We start from the raw sequence: 20,626 nt of genomic DNA, 5'->3' as shown, positions 1-20,626 counted from the left end.
GGATCAGAGAGAGCTGTTCCTGAGTTTATCTGACAGTGTGGCGTGGAGCTCGAGGGCTGGGGGGGGTGGAGGCAGGGACAGACAGAGGGACGTCGCAAAGGCAAGTCCGAGCGTTGGCATACCAGGTGGCTGCTGCTGAGGTGACTGGGAGAACGGGGCAGACGCGAACAGGGATACAGAACCAAAGAGAGCGAGATACTGGTGGCTTGGAGTTTATTTTAAAAGTATCGATAAGTCTTTCAAGTGAAAATGACCAAAAGAGGATTGAAAATGTTAGGTTGGAGTTTGAGACTTCAGGCCCCCAAATGCAACCTTGGAAATCTGTGATTTTCAGCTGAACATGAGCAGCGGTGATCTCCTTAGTAACCTCCTCCTTCCGTGCTGATGGAAGCAGAGGCCTTCTAGGTCCTTCCTCCTCAGGAAGCCCCAGGCTGCTGTCCGCTTGGCTGTGGCTTCACGTCTTAAAGTCACTGGAGGAGCAGCCGGGTGGCCTCTGTGAACCCCTCTCCTGCTTATAGCGCTGGTGGCCTTTGCTCAGCCAAGGGTGGATTCTGGCCGTGATTCCTTTTGCTTGGCCGTTCTGGTTGTGCTGTTCAGAACAATCTTTGTTTGAAGGCGTGCATTGAGAGTCCTGCCTGGCTGTGCGTGTGAGCACGTGTGCCTGCGTGTTGAAGAACAGCCTCTGGGCAGAGTTATGTATTTGCCAGTTTGAAAGATCAGTAAAAGAGTAAAAAATATCACTCGACATCTTCTGAGAACTCCTTACTAAACAGCGCTTCTGGCTTTTGCCAGGCGAATTCATCTAGATAACATTATCTTGAGGAATGTAAGATTTAGACATTATGAGTCACGAGAACTCTTAGAAGTTGCATTATTTTAGTATTTAGTGCTTTTTTTTACACTAGTATTTTGAAAATTTTTAATTCGTTTATTGTGTGTTTGATAACTGTGTTAATCCAAACATTAGCTGGAGGGCTTCCCTGGTGGCGCAGTGGTTGAGGGTCCGCCTGCCGATGCAGGGGACGCGGGTTCGTGCCCCGGTCCGGGAGGATCCCATGTGCCGCGGAGCGGCTAAGCCCGTGTGCCGCAACAAAGAACAGCTGCTGCTCGCCGCAACCAGAGAAAGGCCCGCACGCAGCAGTGAAGACCCAACGCAGCCCAAATTAATTAATTAATTTTAAAAAGAGAGAGAGATGGGATTGTTTTGTTTTAAAAAAAAATTAGCTAGAATGTCCCATTGCCCAGCTGTGCCAGGTGATAGGTGGTTTTCCTACGGAGTGAGCTTTTTGGGGGGTGTTATTTATGGGGCAAGTTTTATGAGATGGAGGCTGCTTCTCAGGCTTCCTGGAGGATCTCCACAGAAATGCATGTCTGTCCACCATCCTCTCAAGTGGATAGAGGAGATGGAATAAGAGTTTAAAATGAACGTTCCACGTCCTTTGGGAGTTTTCTCTTCTGTGCTGCTCAGCGGAGAGGTGGCTAGATGGGACGTAATTGCTGCTGATGTTGGTGAGGAAAGCGTGCCGTGCTCTCTACCCGCCTGGAAATGACTGATCGAGCCTGTGTGCTTGGGCTTACCCAGACCAACCTATGTACATTGGAAAAGTACAGTTACATATTTTTGTTTGCTTTCTTTGGAGGTACAAAATTATGTTGCCTTTCCTTTGCAGTTTATGTCAGTAGTTTCAGCTTTCCATATATACAGTGCACTGACCCTGGGAGAACTGTGACCACGCTTGTGTGTTTTTATAAGTGGTTAGAGGATAAAGTTGCCTGAATCAGTCACTTCAGAGGAAAGTGCAAAATAGTTATTCATGAGAGCAATTAAAATACTTCCAAAATACACATTTCAGCATTTCATTGTTTAATATTAGGGCTGTCTCCTCTGTGTAATAGCAAAGCCCAGATTTTATTTTCAGTATGGAGAGAACTGTTCTCTACAGGTGCAGGAATACTCCACTTAAATCCTTCACATACATTCTAGAATAAGTAAATGAACGGGTCGTATTTATGTCACAAAAAGGGGGTCTTTGTTTTACAAAAGGGTTAAACTGCATGAGAACTGTATTTAAAAGCTGAAATTATATAAACTGTGAAAGTGATTTAATGTACAGAAATTAAATTTGCATATGACCTTAGAAAAATATCTTTCATAAAGTAGAGCTTTGTGTAAATAGATTTCTGTGCATAGCCATGGAACTCATCCCCGGTGTGGGAAGGGGCTGCATTTAATCCCCCATTCCAGCTTAGGCAGCTCTGTCAGCTGATAAAGCTCTTATGACTTGCTCCCCCTTTGGACTGAAGCATAAGTGAGCAGCCCTCTGTTTCTCCCTGCAAGGAACTGTCTCCAAAGTCATGGAATTGACATTTACCTCTGGTTTGACTAGAAGAATACGGATACATTTTGAGAATTTGCGTCTTAAAATTAACATTGCTAATCTGTGTAGTAAAGTGCTACTTTTGTGAATATTCTTTTATTTTAAGAAACAACTCTGTGATTCGTAACTGCAAGGGTCAGGGGGAAGAGAAAACCGACCAGTTAGAATTGTTTAGTGGCATCGTTTTATGTATTGTTTTTTACGTGGCAGACTTTTTTTTCCTCTGAAAAATGGAATGGTGGTTGACATTGGCTTTTATAGAAAATTACATTTATGGTTTGAACTGTGAAGGAGGTACTCTTAAGGGAAGAAGTATTTCTTGGCTGAATGAGAAGAAAGTGATATACAAATTATGAATGCCTTTAAGCTGTACCAAGTGTTTTCTCCGTGCAAAGTAGTATGTATGTTTTTATTTATAAACATGCATTCTACAGGTAAAGACTAACAGAAATATGGATTTTTAACACTGCAGTTTGTCTGCCTGTTCATCCAAGTCTGTAGAGGCCAGTGGTGTCCGTATGTCTATCCGCTGGTCTCCCCACCCCGATTTCTCTACAGGCCAGGGTGTCTGCATATGTGTCTTCCTTCCTCTTAAAACAAACACTCCTAGCACAAGGGGCCAAAGCAGGTACAGCGTACTGAGATTCAGGTCTGTCTTAGGGAAGCACACGTGCATTGTTCGACGTTCTGTTTTCTCCATTCCTAGACGATAAGCAGCATAAAAAATCTAGGGACGGGAGAAACCTGGCAAAATTGGACGGTGAGTCAGATACTTGAACAACTTTAAAAAATATTTTTAAACTTTTTCAAAAAGTGTGTCAGTTTCTCAGTGCTGCTTTCACAGTAAACAAGTGGAGATCATGAACTGATGTTGTGTCTTCTTGTCATAATAGAATCTAACTTAGGGTCTGGGGACAGCAGAGTTGCGGGGAGGGCAGAGATGACTCTCGGTTGTGTGTCTGTCAGCCGTTTGTAACAAAGTTTACATAGATGGATTGTACTTTTCTCCTTGTAAGAGGAAGAGGGACATTTCAGACATATTTCAAAACTGAGTTGCTGATGAGGCTACAGATAGTTTCGCGAGGGTTCGGGTTAGTCGGGCAGTGTCTCATCTGTTGTTAATTAATGAAATGAAACTGGGGTCACTGGAGTCCAACGATGAATGAAAGGTCAGAGAATGGAAAAAACTGTCAATAAAGGAGGATGTCAGCAGAGTGGAACATTGTCAGAGATAAAGATCAGGGAAAATGTACTCTTTGGCTGAGGTAGTGTTTTGTGGAAGTTACCAGGAGTCCTGGTTTGGGACATTTCAAGCCAGACTGAGCACTAGATGAATGCTCTGATTTCGCAAAATCTGTTAAATATTTTAAGGCTGTTTGGATTTGTGCTGCTAGAGATTAGTTGAAAAAATTTGTAAGAAAAAAAAAGTTTGTTTGTTTTATAATGTGTTATTGCTGTTTTGTTTGGCTTTGGGGTTTTGTTTTGAGGCTGAACAGTGACTGCTCTCTCTCGGTTTTTTTTGTTGTTTTTTTTTTTCTGTTTTCATAGAATTTTCTAGAGCCACACTCACATTTTACTTGTTAGGGCCACCAAAGTTAGAAGTGATTTAGGATAAAATGAATGATAGAGCTGCACTTCAAACAGCCCAGGCTGGCCGGCCTTGAGTTTATGACTGTTGGAGAATCTGTCGCCTCTGAACGTAGTTCAGCGGAGGACGGGCTGAAAGTCACCGAGACGCAGCAACAGTCTCACCACCGATTCACAAACTGTGATCGTAGGCCGGCCATGACCGTGTTTTTTGTATCCCCCGCTAGTTCTTCCTCAGCTTTGTTACTGGTCTCACGTGACGCACACTTACAGAGTTCTTGTTTCTCTGGTCAGGTCAGATCTCCTTCCCTTTTCTCTCCCTCATCCAAGTTTTTGAACCATGTGGCTTTGGGGGAAGCAAGGCTCTTCCGTCAGTTTGGGAGAGGCCCGTGGCCATTTTCAGCCTGGTGAAATGAGGCCAAAATGAGGGCAGGACCCCAGAGATGTCAGCAGGCTGTCCCCACATCCTAGAGAGCGTTGCAGTTAATTCCGTGGTAGTTAGAGACACGGTTTAGCAGAGCAAGTGAGAGTACAGTCTCGAGCCGGGCTCACGTCTAGCTCTTTTGGTTATCACGCTGTGTCTTTCTGAACCTCTCTTTCCTTATCTGTAAAATGGGAGCAAACGAAGCACCTACCTCACGGGGCAGTTGGAAAGATCGAACAAATCCTTGTAAAGTGCTTAGAGCAATGCTTGTCACACAGTAAATGTTCAGTAACTCTGGGAGTCCTTATATTATTTATAAATATGGTGACTTATAAGTTTCAAATGGAATTCAAGTGGAGCTTCCTAGGATTGTCTGGTTTCTCTGTTCTCTGAGAACATTTACGGGACTCTTGTTTCGTTGGATTTAAATGAGAGATCATCCCACGAACTGTTTTGGAGCCAGAATGGGAAAAACTACGAAAACGGTTCTTTAGAGAAACACCAGAACAACAAAAGTTAATGGAAGTTAACATTTAAATTATAATCAGAATAGTGGCCGTCAGTTACCGCGTTGGGTAGGTGTAAGACAGGCAAATCATGTATAGACTCTTTAACATCTATTATTACAAGAACTGCTTTGAGGGAAAAACTTACCTTAAATAACTGCATTATGCAGTTAAGAGACTGAAAAGGACAAAACACTAATGAAATAAAATGATAAATCCTAAATAAACAGTGACAGGCATATACGTATGCCAATATCAACTGGCCCCTTTTCTGAGATTGCCGTGGCTTATACTTTAGGTGTAGGGATTCTAATTTACTTCATTTCTGTAGATGCATCAGCCCTAGCACAGCATTTCCTTGAGTGTGAGTTCCACCAGCTAAGATTTTAAGAGATTTTAGGGGGGAAAATGGGAGGGGAAATTCCATGGCCAAATAAGTTTGGGACCCTTAGATTAAAGTAAACTAGTTTCCTTAGAGATTTTTTTTCAGAGCTTTTACTATGCTTTTAATATGTGTGCTGTGAGTCTCCCAGGGAGACGTGATATGCAGTGTTTCTCTCACGTTTTGGACCGATACCCCGGCTGTCAGCTTCCTGCAGAATGCTGGCGCCCTGGAGCAGACTCTGGGAAATGCAGCCTTAGAAGCATGACTGTTTTCGCTGTGTCTCGGGCGTAGCTGCAGATCAGGGGTGGAGGAGGAGGGCCCCCAGATGAAGCCGGGGACTCGATGTGGCGTCACTGTACCGTGGAGGGCTCACTGTGTGCGGGCGCAAAGCACTCAGGCACATTAGCCAGCTCAGTCCCCTGACAGCTCCGTGAGGGGGGTGTGGTCATCAGTCCCATTTTCCGGACCGGAAACTGCTAGGCAGAGGGCGGAAGTCCCTTGTCCAAACCGGACAGCTATAGGACAAGGTGCAGCCAGGACACAGACTCAGGTACGGGGCCTGTGCCCGTCCCCCCTCTGCTGTACGGTCGCGGGGCTCACGCGGGTGTGGTCTGTGTGCTGTGTGCTGTGCGCGCACGGGGCGGGCTGGCGGTGGGGAGAGAACAGCCGGAACGTGTGAGGCGACAGGGAGTTGTGTGTGGCTGGAGAGCGCGTTTGGAAAGGGCAAGAAATGCAGCCTTAGCGCCGAACAGGTACAGGTCCCCGGGGCCTCGTCGGTCCCGCAGAGGAAGGCGGGCTTTCTGTGATGGAACCCCCTGCCCTTCCTATCAGGTAACCTTAAGAACTTCGATAAGCAAACTGCTTAAGAGTAAAAACAGTGCAGACACTTGGGTTGCAGGCGAGGGGTGCACGCCCGCATTTCGCAGCTGGCGAGGTCGCTGTCACCGACTTGCTGCTGTCCCGGCCTGCGACGCCGCGCACCCCACGCCGAGCACAGACAGTGGGCGCGGGAGTCCAGAGGATCATGCTTGGCGCTGAGCGTAGTACAGGGGATGAGAAAGGGTGACACCTCCCCCGTCAACTCCCCGCTCCTCTGCAGTTTTTGAGGGCACATTTTTTATGTTTCTGGAAGCGCAGGAAAGGCTAATGGAATGTAGCTCAAGGAGATGGAGATGAATATTTAATGAGATTCTAGGGTCCTTTTTTAAGATTTTATTTTTTATTGGAGTAGAGTTGCTTTACAGTGTTGTGTTAGTTTCTTGCCGTATGGCAAAGTGAATCAGTCATATGTACACATATGTCCACTCTGTTTTAGATTTCCTTCCCACTGAGGTCACCACAGAGCACTGAGTAGGGTTCCCTGTGCTCTCCAGTAGCTTCTCATTAGTTACCTGTTTTATACATAGTAGTGTGTATATGTCAGTACCAACCAGGGTCCTTTCTAAGGCTTGATTAAAGAGGTAAAAATGAGGCTGCTCTGTCTTCTTAACAAGGTAATTGTTTTTTAATTTCGTAGTATTAAAAATATACACATATTCCCTATCATCCAAATGTCTTTGGTTCCGAGTTTAGATGCAGTGACTAGCGAGGGTCTGGATAGTGAGAGGCTTCTCTGAAAATGTATCAGAATGTATTCAGTTCTTGGGTTTGGATTTGGACAGCAAGGAGTATTTAGATTGGAAAACCCAGTGAAGACCTCGTTCATCTTTTCTTTTCTGAAAGGAGGTGAGAGTGTCTCCTTAGCCAGTAGATTTCTCTTCATTAACAGGTAGTGAGATTGTGACCTAATGAAGATCATAGAGTAGGTCATTATAAGGACGGGACTAGGAAACACTGCACTCCTCTGAGTCCAGAAATCTTGCCGCAAGGCGTCCATGTAACCTGAGCAGTTAGGGTCTGTCGGCCCTTGTTCACGGCGCTCAGCCAGTGAACGGGAGACCCCGGAATTGGGGGTAATTATGCGACCCTCGATACAGAGAATACTTGTAAGAGTAAGGGGAGTATGTGGTATCTTTGAAATATAAAACTTATACAGTAGAAAGATTAAAAGTTCATTCTAGAGGGAACTTTTGACTCTGTCAATCTTATTTTGAAGAAGTCACATCTGGCCTCAGTTCATGGGTTTTTGTCTCCCCATTTTGCATCTGTCTTGGCTTGGTTATCTGCTACTTTCAGACCTCTGTAAGTCACACGAGCTAGGACGGGGAGCAGGGAGAAGACGTAGGATGCGCCACGGTGAAGGGCGTGAGGGCAAGGGGTGGGGGGGTCACCGTAAGTGCCTTCAGGGCCTGGGGTCCCTTTCGTGGGCTTGCAGAGCCAGGGCCGGTGCTGGATTGTGTGCCAGACCGAGCAGCTGTGGACGGGGATCCTCTCGCCTCTGTGGGAGCTGATTGTTCTTTAAGGCGGCTGTGCTCGAGTAGCGAGGAGAAGCTGGTTCTGTGCACACGGCGTAACTGTACCCTGTCTGTCCTTAGGTGGGTTTGCCGAGTTCTCCCGCTGTTTCCCTGGCCTCTGTGAAGGAAAGTCCACCCTAGTCCCCACCTGCATTTCTCAGCCTTGCTTACCTGTTGCCAACATCGGGCCAACCCGAATTCTGCCCAATCTCTATCTTGGCTGCCAGCGCGATGTCCTCAACAAGGTGGGTGCTTTGAAAATATCCTTCATTGCAGGGTTTCCTGACAGCAGCTGGAGAAGCACTGGGTTGCCGGTGGGCTGTCCTTTCCGACACACGCACCCCATGTTCTTAGGGCAGCTCCCCCGTGAGCAGCCCGGCGGCCGTACCGTCCTCCCCAGTGCCGCCTGCTGTGATGTTCTGATCGCCGTAGGAAGGCTGAGCTGTTGTCAAGTGTGCTGTCCTTACAGGTCCAAGAGACCTCCGGTTGGGCACGCCCAGGAAGGCTAATGCCGCCTAGATTATTTCACATATAGAAATGTATTTATTTACTGCAGCAACTAGAAAGGGACTCAGGTTGGCTTGGATTGAGGAAGATCTCATGATGACTCCTGGCTAGAGGGGCGGGGAGGGGGTTAAAAGGATGGTGAGGACCAGAGCTAAGAAGATGCGCTGCAGGGCTTCCCTGGTGGCGCAGTGGTGGAGAGTCCGCCTGCCGATGCAGGGGACGCGGGTTCGTGCCCCGGTCCGGGAAGATCCCACATGCCGCGGAGCGGCTGGGCCCGTGAGCTGTGGCCGCTGAGCCTGTGCGTCCGGAGCCTGTGCTCCACGACGGGAGAGGCCACAACGGTGAGAGGCCCACGTACCGCAAAAAAAAAAAAAAAAAGAAGTTGTGCTGCAGGCGCCCCACCTGAGGCCCCTTGGAGCAGTTTGGTTGAGAAAGAAGAGGGAGGACCAGAAATCCTGGATGAAAAGGATGTGAGTCATTCTGAACAAGGTGTACCCAACAGAGGAGCCGTATTGATTGATTGGGACCATTATATATAACGGTACATACATAACAGCAGTAGAACTAAGATCCGTCTGTCTCCACTGCTTATGTGCTCTTAACCAGTGGTGCTAGAAAACAGTGCTCTAACTGCCTGGAAAGTGATTTGCCTCTAAAACCTCTTGTTTACATCACCTCTAATTGAAAAAGCAATCAAAGATCTTAATTCAACTGCTGGTGATTTACAAGTGCTGCTTTTTGGGTATTTCTGCTTGAGTAGCTGAAAGAATTGGGCTGATCGTAAAATAAGCTTCCAGGTGGGCTTGCTTTATTTTAGCACGTGGAAATCAAAAACACCCTCTCATTGGGCAGCAAGGAGGCATTCTTTTTGCTCTTTTTTTCTTGTTTGTTCTCAAAACTCCTGCCTCTTCAGAATTTTGCCTGGACATTTTTGCTAACATGTCTGCTCGTTCCGTGAGGTATTTGAAATTTGATAGCTTATGCTTGCACTGAGCCTTCCTGGTGGGGTCACGGTGTCTTTGAGCACGTGATTTTTATTAGTTCTCTTTGAGAGATAAGCAAACTATGTCACAGAAAGCAAAATTAATATCCTAAAGTCACATGCATCCCTGGGGCAAACCTGGAGATGCTTTATTTAATCCTTAGATCAGCAAATAAAACAAAACGAAATAAAATTCCTAGTTAAGGATCCTGTTCAGAATTACCCCAGTAAAACTTAACCAGTCAGCTGGCAGGTGATTTTACAAGTAGTCGTGTTACAGGTCCTTTTTGTTACTTCTGACATTCAGTGCAGTGGTACCTTGATTTTGCTGCATACCTTTTCCAGGTTTAACGAATGTGTCAGTTAACAGCTAAGTGAGACCTGCAGCGTGAGAGCAGTTAAACTGGAACCTGAGGTTGAGGTGTGCCCGGGGCTGATAGTTTTCTGTTTTTAATTGGCTTCTACATGTCCGTATGCTAAACAGGATAGGCACATAGATGCCTTGAAAGGAAATGGTTGTAGGGGGAGAATGGGTTTATGCGAGCTCATGGGGAAACAGCTTGAGCGAGGAGTCATTCGGGAGGACTGTGAGAAAGCTGCTGTAGAAGCTCCCGACATGCAGACTAGGGAGGGGTGAGAAGAGTGCTTTCAAAGTGGTGAGTAGAAACTTCTATGTGTGTAACCGCTAGATTCACTGTTGAGAAGAGTCCTAGTGCTGGAGGGGACCTTACAGATCATTCAGTCAGCCTCCCTCATTCAATAATGAAGAAATCGTAATCCCAGAAATGTTAAATAAATTCCACAACACCACCCCGCTGATGGGTTTTAGAACTGGATGTGCCTCTCTTTCGAAAACAGCATAAACTCATCTTCTTCTCCACTCTCTGGTTTAAACTTTGCAGGAGAAATAGTGTGCTCTCTTCTTCTGGAAGATCTCCAGAGATGAAGATTTTATAATCTCCCCTAATAGTACGTTCCTTTTTAGTCAAACTTAGAAGTTTCTAAGAACAACCACCACAAGACCACTAATTTTATTAGTCATCTTCCTATTTATTTATTTATAATAAAGTGCCACTCAAATACGTTAAAAGCATGTCACGGAAATTTTCTGAGGAGGATAATAGTGTTTATCATTTAAAATGCTAGGCTTGGGCTTCCCCGGTGGCGCAGTGGTTGAGAGTCCGCCTGCCGATGCAGGGGACGCGGGTTCATGCCCCGGTCCGGGAAGATCCCACGTGCCGCGGAGCGGCTGGGCCCGTGAGCCGTGGCCGCTGAGCCTGCGTGTCCAGAGCCTGTGCTCCGCAACGGGAGAGGCCACAACAGTGAGAGGCCCGCGTACCGCAAACAAACAAACAAACAAACAAAAAAGTAAAATGCTAGGCTCTTTATGTTATTGCATTTAACCCTCCTAATAGGATTTGGAGGTAGGTTGGCTCTGAGTTATGTCACTTACTTACCCAAGATTCTGTGGCTAGAAAGTCATTGACCTCAAAACTAGTGAGTGACAGAGATATCCTCAAACCCAAACTACTCTGGCTCTAAGTCCTGTGTTTGTAGAACACCAGGAATCCTCATCCTCTGGAAATTGCAATCTCTATTACAGACTGTTATGAAGGACTGACAAATCTTAACGGTCTGTTGAATCACAGCTGAGATTTGTTTCCTCCTGCTTTTTCTACAGCATGTTCTATACCAGCACCATCGCACAGAAGTATAATGCAAGCCACATATATGATCTAGAATGTTCTGACAGCCTTATTTAAAAAGTTAAAAGAAAACCCAAGGGAAATTAATTTTAATAACATTCATCACCATATGTCTAGAATATTATCATTTCAACATGCAATCAATATAAAAAATTATTGGCACTTTACAGTTTTTGGTACTAGGTCTTTGAACTCTGGTGTTGTGTCTTAAGGTCTCTGCACCTCTCACTGTGGACGTGCCACATGTGCCTGGGCTTCCACAAATCACATGGTGCAGGTCAGTAGTCTCAGCATGTGATTGCTCTTACTTAGGTCTCAAGGACATAGCTCTTCTGGAAAAGACTGTAAGAAGGCACTGGTAGCAAAGAGAACCCTCTTCCTTTCCCCTCACATCTGTACTTCGTTTCCCACAGTCTGTCCTCCTCTGGTCTTTGTACTGGAGTTGTACAGCTGTTACACTAAAGCAGTTTGCTGGTGCCCAGTTCACATCTGACTGAGTGGGACTTGAACCAGAATCTCTGGTTATAATGGGAGAGACAAAAGTTCCTGATGGTTTTTTCTCCTTTAGCAGTTAACATTTCAAATGGGCTTTTGTTTCCCACTTACACACGGGATGCATGACGGAATTCCCTCCTGCGAGTAGTTCCTGAGCCAGGACCTCCTCGGCTTCTTCCCTAAAGCTGCTGTGCCCCCTCTTTCCCCATTTTAAACAGGGTGCAGTCAGCTCTTGGGGGGTAGCGTCTCATTTCAGTCTCTTCACGTGCACGGGTGGCTTGTTGTTCCGCCCGCCACCAGGACTACCGCCGCGTTCTCTGGTGCTTTCGGACGAGACTTAGGCTGTAGCCCGGACACCGTATAGCCAAACACTGCGTTCAGGTTTCTCTGTGATCTAGGAAGACAAAGGCTCATGTCGTCCAAATGATCAGCAAAAGTATTTCTTCAGGGTCCACTGTGTGTAGAACGCCATACAGAGTGCAGGTTGGTTAGACAAGAGCTGTTCCTGAGGCGGAAATTCGCAAACAAGGTGGCTCGGTGGGGAGCGAGAGCCGGCTCTGGACGGGGCGGGGGTTCGCATCCCAGGTCTTCGCCTCACCAGCCAGAGCAGTCGAGCCACATGACCGAATCTGCTTCTTCCCCTGCAAACTGAACTGATTCCTGCCTCCTAGTGTTCTTGCGAGGCTCCAGTGACGTGGCCTGATGCCAGGCACCAAGAGCAGTTCCTGGTTTGTAGGGACACTGTTACTGTCACCACCGGGTAGGGCGTACAAGGGTTGAGGGTGAGCAGTGGGTGCACTGGGCGTGGCTGGTGGAGGAAGTAGGTCCATTCTGAAGGCAGATGGAGTGGCAAATGCAACTCACTCATTAAATTGACTCCAGAAAGAAAAATGGCAACTCCTTTGTCTAGATTTGCAGTGCCTGTGTGATTTCATGGGACCTCTGTCCTCAGCCTAAACACACCTAAACGAACATATGGGCAAACAGAGCACCGGTATTAAGGCTGTATATTAAGCTGTATTCCATGTATTACCCCACAGCCTGTGTCAACAGAGCATAGAGCCCATATTTAGAAATTAGTCCAACTACAGGGCAAAGTTTATTTCATGGTTTAGGAGAAGGAAACTTAAAGGGAAAAAAAAAGTGAATGCAAATCATAGCAGTAAAATTAAGATTTATTTTGTGACTCACAGAAATTATTTTTGAACACTTTCTTGATTGTGTTTTGAAACTAGAATCTATTTTTAAATTCCTTAGGGGGCAATCTTTTCTACTTTACAGCTGAACCCTTTTGTATACCCAGCCTGCTACATTCAGTGTAATTTCCCTACTTGAGGCCAGTTAGGAGAAAGGACAGTTTGAATTAGTGAAAGATATACATTACAGGCTGGGGGGTGGGCAGCAGCTTTACTGAGACATAATTTATATACCATATGATTTATAAGATAATTTTAATTTAGATATAATTGATGTATAACATTATATCAGTTTCAAGTATATTAGTTTCAAGTAACATTATATCCAAGGTTCAATATTTGTATGTATTGCTAAATGATCACAATAAATCTAGTTAACATCTACCACCATACATAGCTACTCCTTTTGTTTCTTATGATGAGAACTTTTAAGACTTCTCTCTCAGCCACTTTCAAGTATACAAGACACTATTATTATCTGTAGTCAGCCTGCTGTACGTTACACCTCCACGACTGACTTGTTTTATGACTGGAAGTTTGTACCTTTTGACCACCTTTACCCCTCCCCTCCACCGCCTCTGGCAGCCACCAGTCTGTTCTCTGTAGCTGTGCACTCAGTTTCTGTTTGTTTTTTAGATTCCACATGTAAGTGAGATCATACAGTATTTGTCTTTCTCTGTCCGACTTAGTTCGCTTAGCCCAATGCCTTCAAGGTTCATCCATGCCGCCGCAGATGGCAAGATTTCCTTCTTTTCTAAGGCTGAATAAATAATATTCCACTGTGTACATGATACCATGTCGTCTCCATCCATTCATCTATCAGTGGGCACTTAGGTTGTTTCCATGTCTCGACTTTTGTAGACAGTACTGCACTGAACAAGGGGGTGCGTGTGTCTTTTGGAGATAAGTGTTTTTGTTTCCTTCGGATAAATACCCAGCAGTGGGATTGATGGATCAGATGGCAGCTCTATTTTTGATTTTTTGAGGAACCGCCACACTGTTTTCCATAGTGGCTGCACCAGTTTACATTCCCACAAACTATTATTTTAAAAATAAGGTAAAGTAAGGGAGGGAACTAACATTTATTGAAACTGGTATATTATGCGCCACTTTATCCTCATAACAGCTTTGCAAAATAGAGCTCATGAGCCCTGTTTTACAGGTAAGGAAACTAAAGCTGAGGGAGGTCAGGTAGCCCCTCCAAGGTCATTCAGGTGGTGAGCGGTCACGTGCTGAGCCGGGCTCCCAGTTTTCTGGGACTGGTGCCCGTGTGCTTGTCCTGCACACTGAGTTCACCCACAGTAACGGGAGGGAGGAGGGTTTAGAGGCGCGTGTGCTGGCGGAAGGGGAAGTGGTGGTAGAAGTTTATCAAAACTTCCTTCTGGTCGTTTCTGTTTTCTCAGCGTAGGTCATCCCTGAGCAGAGAGAGAGGGTGAGGGAGGACAGAGGGAGAGTTTGAGAAGAACGGGGAAGGGCTGGAATGGCAGCTGGCTGCCAGGCTGGAGGCCCGGTGAGCGCCAGGGTCACCCGGTGCCCGCAGAGGAGCGTGACTGGAAGGGGGCCCGGCGGCGGCGCTGCTGTGCGTTCTTCTCGGGCCACGTGCAGCTGCCTGCGTGCAGCTGCAGCCTCGGTGGCGAGCCAAGTTTATCCAGGGCTGCGATCTCGCCAAGTGAGTGGGAAGAGGTGACGGAGGGACACAGTAATTGAGAGTGAAAGCGAGGGAGGGACTCCAGGTGACGCTCGAACAGTGAGGGGGTTAATCCGCGTGTCGTTTGTGGTCGGCCCTCCCCGTCCCCTGGCAGGGCCTCTGCAGCCTCAGATTCGGCCAGCTGCGGATCCTGCAGCACTGTAGCGTTTACTGTTGAAAAGCGTCCACGTATAAGTGGACCCGCACAGTTGAAACCTGAGTCGTTCAAGGGTCAACTGTGTAATGACTGGCCACGGAATTTAGGTTGGGCCAGGAAGGAAGGACAGACGTCCCGAGGATGAAGGACAGAGGGAAGGCTGAATGAGGGCCTGGGGGGACTGAGGGACGCCGGGAGTGGTGGTGGAAGACAGTAAAGCTGGAAGGAGGGAGGTGGCGTCCTGCAGTGCGTCGTGTGAGGTTATGGTTACTGGTAATGGCAGTGACCAGACCGGGCCTCGGGAGGGAGAGCTCAAGGTGAGGCGCTCGGAGAACCCAGAGGCCGTGGTGTGGGAAGGATATTTGAAGGCCAGAGAAGAAAGATTGTGTTATCAGTAGGAAGCACGTGTTAGCCGACTGAGCACAGAGTTGAGCTAAATATTAAACAGCCTGAATGCTCTCTGGAAGCTTAAGGATTACGATGTTTAATGAGGGGACAGAGTGATATTGAGTTGTGTACGCTTTACACAACCCACTGAAACAACGCTGCATGAATTACGTAAATTCCTTAAAATGTGGTAGGAAGTCACAGACCTCCATCTCTGAGTAAAAGCAGTCACGATTCTATAAAACAAACCCGTTCCTCATACTCGTAGCTCCATCCCAGTTCTTGCTGTCAGAAACACTGATGTAAGATGCCCACTCGGCCACTTATATGCCCGGCCATAAACATCATCAGGAGAGAAGGGAACAGAACAGTCACGTGACAGTCACGTGACGCCTCGGCTGACTGCAGCCCCCGCCCACCCCTCTGCTCTGCCCTGCCGCCCTCGGCAGGTGGACGCCTGTCTCCTGGCAGCAGTGGGCTCTGGGCCGTCACAGGGCTACTAACCGCATTTGAACAGTTTGCTCACCAGGACGCAATTGCGTTTCTTCTCAGACCCGTTTAGGCCAATGTACTTGTTATTATAACGATGTACGTTAGTTAAAATATTGCATACACGGATGAAATATGAATGAGGAAAGAGAGTTGTTTTTCTACGACCTAAGCTAAATGTTTTCAAAAGATTCAGGAAAGGGACTTGCCTGGTGGCGCAGTGGTTGGGACTCCGCACTCCCAGTGCAGGGGCCCGGGGTTTGATCCCTGGTCAGGGAACTAGATCCCGCATGCATGCCGCCACAACTAAGGAGCCCATGTGCCTCAACTGTGGAGCCGGCGAGCCATGACTAAGGAGCCCACAAGCTGCAACTAACGAGCCCGCCTGCCGCAACTAAGACCCAGTGCAACCAAATAAATAAATAAATATTTTTTAAAAAAGATTCAGGAAAGACAGATGGCTCTACGTTTTTTTCTGTCCTACTAGGTGGGGGAAGGCAGCTGTAGAATATTTAGGGGACAGTCATAATCTAGAAGATTCTGTATGATTTATTGCTTTACTAGTTCTTGCTCTTTAAAGAATGGAAAGTATAAGTGGTAGATGCATTTGGTTGTGATTTTCTTAAGAACTGCAATCACCTAACCTATTTAAAAAAAACACCAAGGTCCCGCATCAGAAATTAGTGAATTAACGTACATTTATTTGTTTTGAGTTAAAATGTTTTACGTATACATGTAACATTTTTAACGGTTTCCTCTTTTAACTCATTTTTTCCACTGATGTATAGCTACCATTTTCTTCTCATTTCATTTTGTGGTTAAATTATTATCACGCCATTTCAACACATTAACGTCCCCTCCCCACTTACATCAGTTATCTAAAGTAAAGCTACTACTTATATGCATCTTTTCGTGGCACACTGTTTTATATGTGGAGAATATTGTTGAGACATAAACAGCGTTCTAGGCTTGGATGACTGATGCTTCTTGCGTGAGGTCGGAACTGCCCCTTTTGCGTGTTTCCTTCCCGTCGGGCCATGACCACCGGGCACGCGGCAGCAGCGGCGTGAGGCTGGGGGACGTGCACGTGGGCAGCCAGGCCTCAGCCGGGAGCAGCAGATGCCAGTGTGAACAGGGCGGCAGGGCCACGCTGCGATGCGTGTGGCTGCAGCTGGGGTGACAGTCAGGGAAGAAAGAGGTAAAATAGGACCGATGAGTCTCCTCCAGTAGCCATCAAGTGTCCTGAGTTGCTCCCCGAGTCTCTCAGAGAAGTCCATGCCCAGAGGGGTGCTTCTTTATTTCCTAACTGGTTACAGTTAAAAAGGGTGAGAAAGGATGCAGTTAAAACTTAATATTCTGTTACTTCATGTGGTTAAAAAGGAAGTCTGTGTGTAGGCTACTTTATTGCTGCATCCAATTTGCTTCAAAAAGAACTTCAGTAGAGAATGGCAGTTAAGAGGACAGACTCTGGAGATGGATGCGCTTGGATGTGGATTTCTACTCTGGACCACTTGTTAGCTGTGTAACTATGGAAACATTACATAAACTCTCTAAGCCTCAGTTTCTTCATTTTAAAAATGAGAAGAAGAATAGTATCCCTCTCAAAGGGTGGTTGTGAGGATTAAATGAGACAGTTCATTTAAATGCTCAGCACAGTACCAGGTCCACGGGAGGCATTCGGTAAACGTTAGACGTTGTTTATGAACGTGTGCCATGTGCCATAGTAGTGTATTGTTAATATAGCATAGCACCTGTAGCAAAGGTGCCCAACAAATTTTTTATTGCACTTAGGTTTAAGCGGTCATTTCTACAGAATGTAGACTATTAGGCTAGTTGTCAGAAGCGTACACTGTTCTGGACTGTGCGGGGAAATCACACTTGACGCTCTCGCTGCCGACTTGTCGCGCGTCAGCGTTGTCCTTTGCGAGCGTTGCCTGTGGTCTTCTGCGCAGACTAGGTAGCGCTGCCCGCGCCAGCCTGTCTCCTCAAACTCCTGTGTCTTTATTATCGGACTGCTTTTAATTTAATAAATCTTGGTCACACTGTTGATGGAAAGGAGAAGGACGTGTAAAAAGGTTCCTTTCTTTAAGGAGAGTTCATGAGAAAGGCCTGAAAGACTTTTATCTCCAGCAACGCCGCCGTTCTTGCGTGGCAAACACTGTGGTGGTCAGACAGTGGTGGAAAACAGTGTGACCTTCGCTCGTGTACAGACGTTTGAAAGTTGTGAACACCACTGAGATCTAACGGGAGCCTCCGAGACCTTCGGAAGGCGGGGGTCAGTCACTCTGAGAAGCTCGCCTAGCTCCAAAAGCTGTCTCTTGACTGTCATCTGATAGCTGAGAGGGCTGCACACCTGATCCGGATTTACTCAGTCTACCTTTTCTGTAAAAGCGTATATTTGTCGCGCTGAATGTGGTACACGAGGGGATGAGCGAGTCGGCGGGAGGCTAGAATAGGGAGAAGATGACCAGGTGTCCTTCGGGGAGTTGGAGTTGGAACAGATTTGTACAAGAGGTAGCATTCCGAGAAAAGGAAGACGTGACCAGAGTTGCTTAGAAGAGAATGATTTCAGGCCAAGAACATTTCCTGAGAGGCAGCAGTGGATGACTGAATGAAGTGGGTCGTATAGGCTTGCCTGGAAAATGGTGGACGGGATGTTAGCTGAACAAACACGTACTGAGTGCAGCTATGTACCTGGTGCTGAAGGGAGAAAAACAAGCAAGCATGAGGCCAAGATCTCACTCCTTCACTGCTTACTAGGAGAGACAAGAGTGTATCTGCTAATGATAACACGGTGTGCTCGGCGCTTTACTAATAGCATGTCCAAAGTCCTTTGGACGGGCAGAGAACAGAATGGTTAATTATGCACCAGTAGGAGGGGTTCATCGTAAGGTTACCTTAAACAAAGTAGAAAAGTGGAAGAGTCATCAGGAAGAGGAACAGGGCCTGCTGAGCTCAGAAACGGTGTGAACAACATCGGGGAAGGGGGGATGCACGTGGGATGGGCATTTGAGGTTGTACGGGACAGGAGCAGGCAGTGAGACGTGATGAAACTAAGTGTGGCTAAAGCACGTAGCTCCTGTTTAATTACAAGAAAGATTACTCTAGTTGTTGTCTGGAGAGGAAAACACCGCAAACTTCAAGAGCTCCCTGTTGGCTTTTTTGCTACCATGGTGAGGGTTTACCACTGAGCAGCGACTGGGAATAGAGAGAAAGGGTGGACGGGAGGGGTGATACCAGGAGGGTTTGGCAACATTAGGATGGGGGTAGTGAGGAAGAAAAACGGGATGAAATGATCCCATTTTCTAGCTCAAGTGTCTGGGTAGATGTTATTACCAAAAACCGGTTTTGGATTACAGAGAGGAAACAAGAATTTGAGGCAGAGAAGGGAGAAAGAGAATGTACTGTGTTTCTGACATTTTGAGTTTGAAGGTCCTGAGGAACATCCAAATAGATATATCCAGGAAGCAGCTGGAAATAACGTGTCAAAAATTAAAGAGGGTGTTCGTGTGTGTGTGTGTGTGTGTGTGTGTGTGTTTATTTATTTAAGAGTCATCAGCATGTAGAGGTGATAATTAAAACTACGGAAACAAGAGTCAGCCTTCAGAGAGAGTATTTACAGCCAGAAGATGGCCTAGGACTGTATCTTAGAGAACAACCAGCATGTTCAGTTTGGGAAGAAAATGTTCTCATTGTGTGTGCATATATTCTGAAGTCATAGCATAAAATAAACAAAACAAACAAACAAAAGGATTCTAGCATACTCCCCAATCTTGTAAATCAATGCACTTATTCATGCATTTTGGGGATTACATCTAACATGGTCATAATAAATTTATATAGTTGCCAAGGAGGGGAAAGTCATAGTAAACTGTCGTGGTTTTATTTTCTGTTCTTTGTTCCACTTCTCTCTCTAGTAATGAAGATAATAGAGAGTTGACTACATTAGTGATGTGTGATCTTTTAAACAGCCTATTTTGCCCTTAAAAAATTCTGCTTTAAAGCCTCAACAAGTTTAAGAAAACTGAAATCATATCAGGCATCTTTTCCAACCACAACGCTATGAGGCTAGAAATCAACTACAGGAAGAAAACTGCAAATACACAAACACATGGAGGCTAAACAATATGCTACTGAACAACCAGTGGATCACTGAAGAAACCAAAGAGGAAATCAGAAAATACCTTGAGACAAATGAAAATGAAAACACGACGATCCAAAACGTACAGGATGCAACAAAAGCAGTTCTAAGACGGAAGTTTATGGTGATACAAATTCACCTCAGGAAACAAGAAAAATCTCAAATAAACAACCTAAACCTTATGCCTAAAGCAACTAGAGAAAGAAGAACAAACAAAAGCCAAAGTTAGTAGAAGGAAAGAAATCAGAGCAGAAATAAATGAAATAGAGACTAAAAAAAACAATAGAAAAGATCAATGAAACTAAAAGCTGGTTCTTTGAAAAGATAAGCAAAATTGATAAACGTTTAGCCAGACTCATCAAGGAAAAAAGGGAGAGGGCCCAAATCAGTAAAATCAGAAGTGACAAGGAAGTTACAGCCTACACCACAGAAATACAAAGGATCATAGGAGGCTACTGTGAGCAACTATATGCCAATAAAGTAGACAACCTAGAAGAAATGGACAAATTCTTAGAAAGATACAAGTACAATCTCCCAAGACTGAACTAGGAAGAAACAGAAAATATGAACAGACCAATTACCAGTACTGAAATTGGATCAGTAATTTTAAAACTCCCAAAAAGCAAAAGTCCGGGACCAGATAGCTTCACAGGTGAATTCTACCAAACATTTAGAGAAGACTTAACACCCATCCTTCTGAAACTATTCCAAAAAATTGCAGAGGAACACTTCTGAACTCATTCTATGAGGCTACCATCACCCTGATACCAGAACCAGACAAAGATATCACAAAAAAAGAAAAAATTACAGGCCAATATCACTGATGAACAGGGATGCAAAAATCCTCAACAAAATACTAGCAAACCGACTCCAGCAATACATTAAAAGCATCACGATCAAGTGGGATTTATCCCAGGGATGCAAGGACTTTTCAATATCCACAAATCTGTCAGTGTGATATATATCACATTAACAAATTGAAGAGTAAAAATCATATGATTATCTTAGTAGATGTAGAAAAAGCTTTTGATAAGATTCATCCATTTATAATAATTTTTAAAAACCTTCTGAAAGTGGGCATAGAGGGAACGTACCTCAACATAATTAAGGCCATATACAGTAAACCCACAGCTAAGATCATATTCAATGATGAAAAGCTAAAAGCGTTTCCTCTAAGATCAGGAACAAGGCAAGGATGCCCACTGT

General features: G+C 45.6%; 1 protein-coding gene across 12 annotated transcripts in view; it reads left to right on the top strand.

Annotated features, from left to right (window-relative positions):
• The window catches only part of DUSP16 (dual specificity phosphatase 16), a 182,592-nt gene that overhangs the window by 146,518 nt on the left and 15,448 nt on the right, over nucleotides 1-20,626 (top strand). For all 12 annotated transcript variants that reach the window (XM_067008736.1, XM_067008743.1, XM_059082633.2 and 9 more), the window contains one exon: nucleotides 7,755-7,918. In XM_067008736.1, the coding sequence (XP_066864837.1) occupies nucleotides 7,755-7,918 (164 nt within the window). The remainder of the gene's footprint in view (nucleotides 1-7,754; nucleotides 7,919-20,626) is intronic.

The sequence above is a fragment of the Kogia breviceps genome, chromosome 12, assembly GCF_026419965.1.
Source record: "Kogia breviceps isolate mKogBre1 chromosome 12, mKogBre1 haplotype 1, whole genome shotgun sequence".
NCBI classification, from domain to species: domain Eukaryota; kingdom Metazoa; phylum Chordata; class Mammalia; order Artiodactyla; family Physeteridae; genus Kogia; species Kogia breviceps.
Note: the sequence above shows the minus strand (reverse complement) of the source record. Positions and strands in the feature narration are given on the sequence as shown.